General features: G+C 40.1%; 1 protein-coding gene across 1 annotated transcript; it reads right to left on the reverse strand.

Moving 5' to 3' along the window:
• Nucleotides 1–9,852: 9,852 nt before the first annotated feature.
• On the reverse strand, nt 9,853–10,554 carry LOC141703101 (uncharacterized). Its single transcript, XM_074506704.1, has one exon. The coding sequence runs from the start codon at nt 10,552–10,554 to the stop codon at nt 9,853–9,855; it is 702 nt and encodes a 233-aa protein (XP_074362805.1).
• Nucleotides 10,555–12,171: the final 1,617 nt, after the last annotated feature.

Genomic DNA, 12,171 nt, shown 5'->3' on the forward strand with positions numbered 1-12,171 from the left:
TTTTTGGCCATACCCATACCATGATGAGTACTATCCTTATGCATCTCAGTACTTGGATGAATCAAACTTTACATCTAGCTATAATTACTATATGCATGGCTACAACGAAAGTATTCATGGATACTTGCCTGCTGGCCTTCCTTACTCCACAATCATTGAAGACGAAGTTGCTGATCTTTTCAGTGTTGAGAATGTCCATGCTTGCAGCATAATGTGACAGCATTGACCCCTGGAGTCTCAAAATCAGAATCTCCTATAACCCTTCTGGTTCTTCTCATATATCTTTACTATAACACAATAGTAATTAATATTTGAATCATAAACATTAAGACAAGCAACAACATCATGCAAAAATATCAAGTGTAGCCATAAAAATAAGATTCCTTGGCGCCATCTATAGCTGTCTACTTTCTAGTCCTGTTTGATCTCTTTATGGATCGAATTAGCTTTCTATTAGTGGTGACTGGTGACGAAGGGGAAGAAAAATAATTTAAGGTTAGACTGCATGATGACATTCAAGTTGTATATATGAAACCTTAGACTTGTAGCAATTCTATAATTTAACGAAGATGGAACTTTCAATTGGAATTTGGAACCAAAGACTTTCTTCTTTTCATGTAAATAGTTGAGGAGAAAATCAGTCACTGCCTCTGCTTCTTTTGCAAACATGGAAATGTTGAACTTTCATGCAAATATGAGTATACATAATCAGTACTGTTTGCCAACATTGCTCAGGTTCTCATCACTAAAGGGTAACTACTTCAAGGAGAATACTACATACATTACATAAAAAGGAAAAGAGTTATTTTCACTTTACATCCCTTCGGTTTCCGTATAATGCGAATTGGGTCAAGAACTTTAATTATATGCAATATGCATCCCTTAGGTTTTACTATCCTTATAATGACCATCCTTCGGCCAATTTTTGTTAATTTTGACCATTAAGTAATGTTTGACTAGGGGTAAAATGAAGATATTAAGTATAAATATTTAAAAAATATATTAAAAATTCGAAAAACCTACAAAATAATATGTAAAAAATATAGTTATTTTTTATAGTGCGAGTATCTATATAAAATTTTTATAATATGTGTAATAAATTTATATATCTTAAAATATTATTTAACTTGAATATTTTAAAGATGAAATAATTAAATCGAAAAACTAAAAATATACTATTATTATTTTTAAAAAAGGCTTAAATCGGTTTAACACTTGATTCAATTTATTTAAAAAAAAATTATATTTTTTACTATTTTTCCAATATTTTAAATTTATTAATGTTTTATTTAAATATTTTATATGTATTTTTTCCGTTTTACCCCTAGTCAACTGAAACTTAACGGTCAAAATTAACAGAAAATTGGCTAAAGAGTGGTTATTGTAAGAGTATAGAAACCTAAGTGATGCATATTACATATAATTAAAGTTCTTGACCCAATCCGCATTATGTAAAAATCGCAAAAATCGAAGGGATGCAAAGTGAAAATAATTCAAAAGAAAAAATAAAACCATTAGTTATTTTTGTAACTTCTAACAATAAGGTACAAAGTGATTTCTTTAATATAATCAGACTGGATATAAAGCCTGCCAAATTTCCGTAGCCCTGAAATCGTCATTTAAGTTTACAAGAAGAATGTAAATATCCAGATTCAAGGTCAGATTGCAGACGATAATGAGGCGTGAACCAATAAGTGCTTAACAGTGTATTAGTGTCAAGTCATAGGTAGTAACTCGGTTGATATCCTAGTAGGTACCACTTGCCTAAAAAACTTAAGCAGGTTGTACGAGTACAGCCGGCAATTTCGTACATGAAACGATAACACGACACGAAAACGACATAAAAATAATGGGTTTGATTTGACATTTTTGATACACGAACACGAAAGTACACGGATGAATTTAGTGTCGGTTTTGGGTTTACACTTGGGTATACGACACGAAACAAAAGTAAACGAAATAAATAAATATTTAATTAAATTTATCAAAATTTTATGAATACATATATCTTACAATAATAATATACATCTAATAATTACAGAATATAGATACAAAATAGATTCAAATTTAAATTTCATTAGACTTGACTGCACTTGAGTCTTTATGATTTATTGACTTAAGACTCGACTAGTAAAAACTTAATATTTAAATATAATTTTATTTATCTTTATTTTTATTATTAATTTTAAATTATACGAAACGTACACGAAATGAAGGTACACGAACACGAAACGAAATGAATCTTTAACGGTTCGAGTTTGGGTTAGACATTCATGACACGAAAGTACACGAAACGAACAAAGTGTCAGCTCTAGGTATGAGTTGTGCGGAGAGATATGCTACTGCAACCAAATTACAACAAAAGTAAATCGGCTGGCATCACAGGCAAACGGTTCAGTCTCTTATACAAGATTCAACGGTTTTTATTACTCTTTTCATCTGATAAGAGTTGTTCTTTTATATAGGAAAGAAGTTCACTGTTTTATTACCAACCAAACTGGTAAGAAGCTGAGTGAACTAGTTAGGAAATGGTTAATTAGTGTACTTCTCTTTCTGTTACGCTCAGATTCCTTCGGATGGATGAACAGGCTTCGGCCTTCGTGTAACTGTCTTCGGCGGTGACCTGAAAGAGAAGAGAATGCAAGGGATTGTTCCCCCATTCACCTCCGACATGAGAATAAGAATCTGTTTGTAAAGTGGGTAAATAAGTACAAGAAAAGTAGAGTGTTTGAGAGAATGAGAGAATGTTTTTTATTTCTTACTTTTCAGGGGGTTTTATACCCAATCTGTCATTAATGTTCTTCCGTTACTCATCCCCTGGAAGTTCACTGTTTTATTACCAACCAAACTGGTAAGAAGCTGAGTGAGCTAGTTAAGAAATGGTTAATAAATGTGCTTCTCTTTTTGTTACGCTCAGATTCCTTCGGATGGATGAACAGGCTTCGGCCTCCGTGTAACTGTCTTCGGCGGTGACCTGAAAGAGAAGAGAATGCGAGGGATTGTTCCCCCGATTCACCTCCGACATGAGAATAAGAATCTGTTTGTAAAGTGGGTAAATAAATACAAGAATAAGTGTTTGAGAGAATGTTTTTTATTTCTTACTTTCCAGGGGTTTTATACCCAGTTCTGTCATTAATGTTCTTCCGGTACTCATTGTTAATGAGGGTAAAAGAGGGCGTTGTGCCTCTCTGTTTCCAACGGTTGGAAGACGAAGTGGGCCTCAGCCTATGGTACTCCGTGGGCCTTCGGCTCATGGGTCTGTTGGACCTTCGGCCCAATAGTATAATTGTCAGATGGGCCTTTGTTCAGTGGGCCATATTTGGCCCATAGCCAACATGTTCGTGTCCTTCGACTGGGCCTTCGGTTGGGTCGATGGACATCAGTTTTGGCCCATATTGGGGCGAAGAAACCCTAGGGCGACTGTTCCAGTTTTGCCTTGATCTTCGTTCGTACACGTTGCAAGTTTGTGGAAATTTGGGAGTGCATTAATGTGACAGCTGTAAGCACGTCGTTTCATGGCTTAATCTCAGTCGTTGAATCTTAATCGTTTCAATCTGGGACGTCCATTTCAAAGCTCCCCAAACGTCGCCCTTTTTGGCACCTAAACTCATTTTTGAGCGCCTATATAAGAGTCACAGTGTATCTCTTTTTGCTTTTATCATTTTATGGCATCCAAATACAAACAACAGCAATCTTTTTCGAGTTTTCCAATCACGGGTAGCAACAACTCCACATTCCCAGATCATCCCATCTCAGCTAACAACATCTCCAAATCAGTAGTCTCTTTTTCCATTTTTAGTGCATTTTTACACTTCCATGCAAGTTTAGCAGTTTTGTTGTTTCTGCAGTAAGTCCAGAGGTTCTTTCCTTGGCTTTGTATGTGTTATGGGGGTTGTTTTGGCTTTATGGGATGTTTTCTGGGTAGTTAATAGGGGTTTTGTGGGGTTTTTGTTGTTTAGGGGTGCCCAACGGGTTTAAAGAGGGCATGTGAGATGTTCTTTAGTCAAGAACTCTCTTCGGGGGGTTTTGGCTGTAGAACATCCTTCGAGAGCCGACTTAGGGTTGTAGGTGTTTTGTCGGGGTTTAAAGATGGCAGGCGAAGGGTTTCTGAGGGGAAAGAACTTCCTTCGGGGAAACTTGTCTGTTAGAACATTCTTCGGTTGTCGGCTCCAGACACTTTCTTTGTTCGCTCGGTTCTAGGACATGTACTCGGTTTTTGTTCTTTTTATTTTTCTTTTTGGTTTAATCCGAGTACATGGACTAAGGTATCTCTGTTTTCGAATACAGGGACATGGATTCCGAGCGAATCCTCGGCGGAGACTTGGGGACCAGAGGTCAAATAGTTTGGTGGGGACATCTTCTATTCGTTCCAGAGAGGATGAAGAAGATATCTTTACGGTTCCGCATGAGAACTACCCGGCGGCTAACAACCAATCGGAATTGTCGAAGGATAGCGGGTAGGTCAGATGTATTCTGGATTCTTCGATCCCCGGGGCTTCTTCTAGCTTTATGCTGCCAAGTAGAACGAACGATATTTACGACACACCAGGAGTGCCAAGGGGCTACTGCGACTGTGCTGTCGGGGTTTCGGAGCCGGCGTTCAAATGCAGCTTCAGAGTGCCAGTGTTGAAGATTTTGAGGCATCTCTTCAGCCAGACGGGGATTGCCTTGGGACAGATGGACCCCAACGATTTCATTCACATCAACTTTTCCAGATAGGTGCCTTCACGCCGGAATTCGTCCTTGCACTCGGCTATTCTGGTATCACTATGATTTCCGGAAGAATCCGAAGAGCCCGGGTTTCTACACCATTGCTCGTCGGGCTGGGCGAGCGGATTGGACGACTACCAATTCCAGCAACAAGACCACCCACACCCATTGGTGCTTCATCAGTGGGCCTAAGCTAGCCAGGATGTCGGTGTGGCGTGATGTCAATGCTTCGCTTCTCCTTATGCCGAACTTGACAGAGGAGGAGAAGGATAACTATGCGGCATTGGTGGATGTTAATGTGGGCAAGCTCGGCCTCGAGGAGTTTCGGTACAGGGACCGGCTCTTGAGTTTGTGGGGTGGGGGTAATAAACTCTTCCCTCGTCTGTTTCCTTTCCCTTATAGTTGTTGGATTTTTAATCGCAGCGGGGTCATGGCAAAACACTTTTACACATACAAAATCCAAATAAAAGCATATAAATTGTGGTAAAAACGTAGGGATCGATTACTAACCTTTAATATGCGATCCAAGAGCAACGATCGGAGATCCTTAGCAGTTGCTCCTCAAGTGTGAAGCACTCCACCGGTATCCACCAAGAAAACGATGTTAAGGAGGAGGAAGGAGGTGGAGAGAATTGGGTTTTCCAAACTTTTTGGGTTTTTGGGGTTCAAAAAAAAAATAAGATGTATAATAGTATATTTATAGGCAAAATTTTCAGCTGAAATTTTCCCATAAATATTATTATTATTATCCCATTTATTATTCTCATTAATAATTAAAACACCTTTTAATTATTAATCCTTTTTTTAAACACTTTAGAAATAATTCTCTCTCTTGATTTAATTTTCAAAAATTAAATCCTTAATTAATAATATTAAGAACTTTTCTTAATTAATTTATAATCAATTAAATCTCATTTAATTAATTATTAAATTTGCCAATTAATTATTTATTTCATAAATAAATAATTATCAGCCATTATTAATTAATTCATCCACCATTAAATCATTCTCTTTTATGGTGTGACACTGTAGGTTCAATATTAAGCCGGTAGTAGAAATAAATAATAATAAAACTATTTTATCATTATTTATATAAATTCTCTAATTTATTAAATATGATTAATTAATTAATCATATTTATTCTACATCGTGAGGGATACTTCTCAGCATATCGCGACTATCCGGATAATATGAATTCACTGCTTAGAATACCAAGAACCTATTCAGTAAATAGTTACCGTACAATAAACTCCTTCTACCCTACAATGTCCCGATTAAATACAAGGCATGGATCTCGTGTCAAGCCTATCTAATTTAATCACTTGCTTACCATTTACTATGCGTAGTTCTATGCAAATTAGAAACTCCTTTCTAATTTCATTCACTCTGGCCAGAGATTCCTGAACTAGCATAAGTGGATCAGCCTTGAACATTCGCTTTCTTCACTGGAAGGGGTAGATCCTTTATTGATCATACACTATCTTCGTGTACAAATTCCTATACCCAGTAGAGCCCTAATAATTGTCCCTGGAGACTAAGAACTAAACCAAAGCATAGTTCAGTGTACACAAGATGACTATGATGACCTCAAGTCTAAGGATATTTGTACAACTATCACTATATGAACAACTGCTGACACGTGAGTGAACTCCATCAGTTGTTCAGCTGTGCGAGTCATGTTCAGTGAACTTATTCTATAATAAGCACCTACATACTAGCTATAGTGTCACCACACAAATGTCTATGAGAACAGACATCCTTCATAATGAAGCAAGCATAGTATGTACCGATCTCTGCGGATTATTAATTACCAGTTAGTAATCCTACGACCAGGAACTATTTAAGTTTAGAGTTATCATCTTTTAGGTCTCACTATTATGATCTCATCATAATCCATAAAAAGCTTTACTCTAAACTATGGTATATCTTATTTAAACACTTAAATAGATAAAGCCCGTAATAAAAACAAAACAAGTCTTTTATTAATATCAATGGAATCAAAACAGATTACATAAAAGGTTATTCCTAAATCCTAATACCTGATTGGACTTAGGACATATTCCTTTCAATAGTTTTATTACACTTTTATTTTTTGCATAGTTTCTTTCCTTTCATCGTTCGTCATCTTTTTTCTTATGTCTTCCTTATTTACTTGGTATACTGTATCATTTGTTGAGACTTGACTTTTCTTTTGTCTGTCGATTTTTAGTGTCTTCAAGAGAGGCCCTGATTGAGAGAAAGAAGGCCAAGGCGGCTGAGAAGAGGGCTGCAGAGGAGGCAGCTAAGGAGAAGGTTGCTGGGAAGAAAGCTACTCTAAAGCCCTCTGAGGAGACGGAGGAGAGACCCCAGTAAGAGAGGGTTTCACTGTTTCGTCGTGTCCCGCTTGCTTTGGAGGGCGGTGAGTGGAATGAGCTGGAGTTTATGGGGGAAGGGGCCCATCCCAAGAGGACCCGAAGCCATGATGGGGTCATTCAGACGTACCTTCATAGGTGGGGCATTCTGACGTCCGACCATACTATATATCCGGCTAGACAGTCAACAAAGGAGGTGGCATCGAACTTGTGCCACTTCCTTCAGCTTCCTTCCGACCTTCCTGCCTTTTCATCGACATCTACGACCGAAGCTTACACTGAGCTTCTGTCCTTTATGTCCCTAGTACGTAGTTAATTTGCATTCATTCGTCATTATCCTTCTGTAGATTTCTTATCTTTAATTTGACATCTTTGCCTTGTGATTTTTTTGCAGGCTGCTCCTTGGGCTACGGCCGTGGAGGACAAAGTTAGGGATATGGAGATTCGGATGACAGAGATGAGGGAGCTGGAGAGGAGGGCCACGGAGGCCGAGGAGGAGCTCGGGAGGGTGCAGACCCAGAACGAGACGCTGATCAGCCAGGCCAAGGTGTTGCAGGATGACAAGAAAAGGTTGGAGGGGGACCTCGACCGGGCGAATCGGAGAATCAGCCACCGAAATATCCAGCTGAAGAAGTGCCACATGGAGGTTCGGAAGATGAAGAGACGGCTAGACAGGACGGAGGAGCGCTGCTTCCAGTTTGGCGCTGATTATGTTCTGGAAAAGGCTCATGGCCTTAACTGGGATTATAAGCAGTTGTTTAGAGGATCCCATCGGCCGGCCAGTGGTTGAAGCCCATCCTGTCTCCTCCGGCAAAGACGAGGAGCTCTGGAATGAAGACCTTCAGTCTTAAGCTTTCAGCCCCAAGGTGCTTGATATGACTGAAGATGATCCTGTGGCGAAGTTTACTGTTGGTGTTTCCATGGTCATACCCAACTCTTGCAGCTGCTTCATACGTTCGTTTATTCTACTTGTAAATTTTTTTTGTAATTGATACTCCTGCCTTCGAGCTTTTGTAAAATTACTAGCCTTCGGGCTTTCATATTTTAATGCATCTTTCATCTTTTGTCAACATTATTTTTATTGCATAGTAAATTTCTGCATGTTATTGCATCTTGGGCTTAATCTTTTGCCTTAATAATATTAATTGTTATTGCATCTTTGGCCTAATCCTTTGCCTTAGCAATTTTTAGGATTTTTACTAATGTCCTTGTTACTTCTTATGTCCTTTTTCGGCCCCAAGTGTTAAAGGCCGAGGTCTTAGTTTAAAGAGAACCTCAGGATATTGACACTACTAAGGGCTTATGTTGGGCGAAGGAACAAGGAGGGTGGTCGTCTTCGGATTGCCCCTTGACCAGCGTTCCTTCGTTCCTTCGGTCAACATTGGCACGTCTAAAAAGTAGCTGATATCTTAAGCCAATAAGAGGATGGGCTGGTCTTCTTTGGGATCGCCCCTAGACCAGACCTTCATTGCTCTTTAGATTTAATAAATATATGTGTGATTTGAGGACGAAGGGTCCTGTCTTCTTCGGGATCGCCCCTAGACAGGGTTTTCTTCGGTTTCCTTTAACATCATGTTTTTGAACTATAAGGGAAGGACGAAGGACAAAGTATTATCTCAGGATTGCCCCTAAAGATTCTTTATTTGTCCTTGCCACGTGTTCATTACAAATTAGACAATATTTATGGAGGGAAGGATGTTTGATTTTTGTGGGATTGCCCCTAGATTTTATCCATTCATCCTTTTTTCATAAGCAAACCAAACGTGTTGGCCGAAGGGTTTATCTTTTTTGGGATCACCCCTAGATAATACTACTTCACCAAAGTTTATATTTAATAGAAGAAATATGTGACAAAGAGTGCATTTTCATTTATTATTAAACTTTTACACTTTTCACATAAAATTCAAAGAGAAGTACAAATTGACTTTAAAGGAAATTTCTTGCTGATAAAAATTTTGAATACGATTGGCGTGCCAGATGTTTTTGATTGCTTCGCCGGTTAGTGTTTCTAGTTTTTTTGTTCCTGGATGAACAACTTCGATCACCTTGTACGGTCCTTCCCAATTCGGCTGAAGCTTCCCTTGTTTTGCTGGCATGGATGCAGCTAGCTCTCTTATGACTAGGTCTCCTATTCCGAACGACCTCTTCTTGATGCCGGAGTCATAGTGTTGGATGCATGTAGCAGGTATTTCATGTTTCTTTGGTGGGCAGCCTCTCTTTCTTCTTCCAAGAAGTCCATATTTTCCAATAGTCCGAAGTTATTAGTTTTCACATTGTAGACCTCAGTTCGGTACGACTCCAAGCCTACTTTGACTGGAATTAGGGCTTCTGTCCCGTAAGCCATCCTGAAAGGAGTTTTCCCTGTTAAAGACCTAGGGGTCGTTCGGTAAGCCCACAAGATCCAAGGGAGCTCTTCGGACCACCTTCTTTTAGCTTCGCCCAGCCTCTTCTTTATTCCTTGAAAGATTATTTTGTTTGCCGCTTCGATTGCCCCATTCCCTTGCGGGTGGGCGACTGAGCTGAATCTCTGTTCAATGCCGAAGTGGTGCAGAAAATTTTGGAACTTGTTTCCGATAAATTGAGTTCTATTATCAGAGATGCAAATCTTTGAAATCCCAAATCGGAGGATAATCTGCTCCAGGAAGAACTTCTTAGCTGCTTCCTCGGTTATAGCTGACAATGGTCGGGCTTCGACCCATTTGGTCATGTAGTCCATGGCAATTATGCAGTATTTTGCTTGTTTTATGCTTGTTGGGAGAATTCCAACTATGTCAATAGTCCACATGGCGAACTAAATAGGGCTGAGAACTGAAGTCATTTCTTCAGGGGGTTGCTTCGAAACTGTGGCGAACAACTGACATTGTACACACTTCTTGGCATATTCACTGGCATCGGCTTTCAAAGTTGGCCAAAAGAACCCTTGACGAAGGATTTTGAAGGCGAGGGACCGACCGGCCAATTGCTCTCCGCAAATTCCTTCGTGTACTGCTTCAAGAGCTTGATGTTGTTCTTCGGTATTTAAGCATCTGAGGAGGGGCTGGCTGACAGACCGGCGATACATTCTTCCATTAATGATAGTGTAGCTCGATACCCTGTATTTTACCTTTAGTGCTTCCCTTCTGTCTGGAGGTAGGATACCTTTCTCTAGAAAGTTTCTTAATGGGGTCATCCAATCGACCCCTTGGTGAATTTTCAGACATTCTTTCTTCTTTATCGAAGGCGTCTTGGCTTCGGTGAGGTAGATAGAACCAGTTAGGCTCTGAGTCTCAGCCGAAGCTAGCCTGGAGAGGGCATCTTCCCGTCCATTGTTCTCCCTGCCAATTTGACTTAGCTCAAAAGTATCAAAATACAAGGAAGCATCTTTTACCTTGGCTGCATAAGCTTTCGTCCGGGGATCCCTTTGCTCATATTCTCCTGAGAAGTGCTTTACTACCAGCATAGAATCATTGAAGGCCCTCAGGTGCTTCGCCTCAAGGCTTCGGGCCAACTCCATTCCTGCAAGGAGTGCTTTGTTCTCTGCTTCATTATTTGTCAGAGGAAAGTCAAATCTTATAGCCTAACATATCTCGAACCCTTCGGGGCTGGAAAGTATTAAGCCGGCCCCACATTTTTTCCCAACGACCGATCTATCTGCAAAGAGTTTCCATTTCCCGGGGGTCCGAATAAGCTGTTCATTTGGGTTGAGATCCTGCGGCCCCGAAAATGTGTATTCGACCACAAATTCAGCCAAGGCTTGGGCCTTAATCGTCGTTCTGGAACATATTCAAGATCGAACTCCCCAAGTTCGATGGACCAGGCTACCACTCTTCCCGAAGCTTCGGGCTTTGTCAAACTCTTCTTTAAAGGTTGACTGTTGACAACTTAAATTGTTCGGCTTTGGAAGTAGTGTCGCAATTTTCGGGAGGCCATAACCAACTCATATGCGAATTTTTTGGCGTTGGGGTATCTCGTTTCTACATTCTTTAGGACATGAGACACATAGAACACAGGGTGTTGATTATCTTCATGATTTTTCACAAGGACTGCCCCTAGCGTTCTGTCGGACACAATTAGGTAAAGTTGAAGCGTTTCTTTTGGATCAGGCCTCATTAAGAGTGGTGCCTTAATGTGGTATTCTTTCACTTCTTCGAATGCCTTTTCACATTCAGGCCCCCACTCAAAATTCTTTGACCCCATAAGCACGGCAAAGAAAGGGAGTGCCTTCTCGGCTGATCTGGAGATGAAACGCCAAAGGGCGGCGAGTCAGTCGGTCAGATTTTGGATGTCTCTAATGCATTTAGGGGCTTCCATGTTAATGACTGCTTCGATCTTCTCAAGATTCGCCTCTATCCTCATGTTGTTTCTTCGGAGCATCTCGAAGCACTCTTTCAAGTCTTCAACATGATCTTGGAACAGTGACTTTACAATCATGTCGTCCACATATGCTTCCATGTTCAGACCGATCTGTTCCTTAAATACTTTGTTCACCATCTGTTGGAATGTGGCTCCAACATTTCTGAAAGGCATCTTAATATAGACATAGGTCCTTTTCGGAGTTATGTACAGTGTCTTGTGCACATCCTTATCATTCATGGCAATTTGATGATAGCCAGAAAAAGCATCCAAAAAACTAAGTACCTGGTAGCCAACCGTTGCGTCTATCAGTTGATCGATGTTGGACAGGGGGTAATGGTCTTTCGGGCATACCTTATTAAGGTTCGTATAGTCCACGCATATCCTCCACTTCCTGTTTGATTTTTTGACGACCACCACGTTGGCTAACCAGTCTGGGTATTCAATTTCCTCTATGAACTTGGCCTCTAACATTTTTTCTACTTCGGCCTCTATTACCTTCTATCGTTCGACTGCAAAAGTTCTCTTCTTCTGCTTTACTGGTTTGGCTTCGGGTTGTACGTTCAAGCAGTGCTTAGCCGTCTTTGGATCCAAACCAGGCATGTCTTCCGGCCCCAGGAGAACACATCATGGTATTGCCGAATTACAACAATCACCTTTTCCTTCAGATCTGATTCCATGTTTTTTCCAATCCGAACCATTTTTCCCGAATGGCCTGCGTATAGCTCTACCTCTTCGATTTCCGTTGCGGGTTTGGCGATCGGACTTGAAAGATCGG

The sequence above is a fragment of the Apium graveolens genome, unplaced genomic scaffold (genome assembly GCF_009905375.1).
Source record: "Apium graveolens cultivar Ventura unplaced genomic scaffold, ASM990537v1 ctg6216, whole genome shotgun sequence".
NCBI lineage: Eukaryota > Viridiplantae > Streptophyta > Magnoliopsida > Apiales > Apiaceae > Apium > Apium graveolens.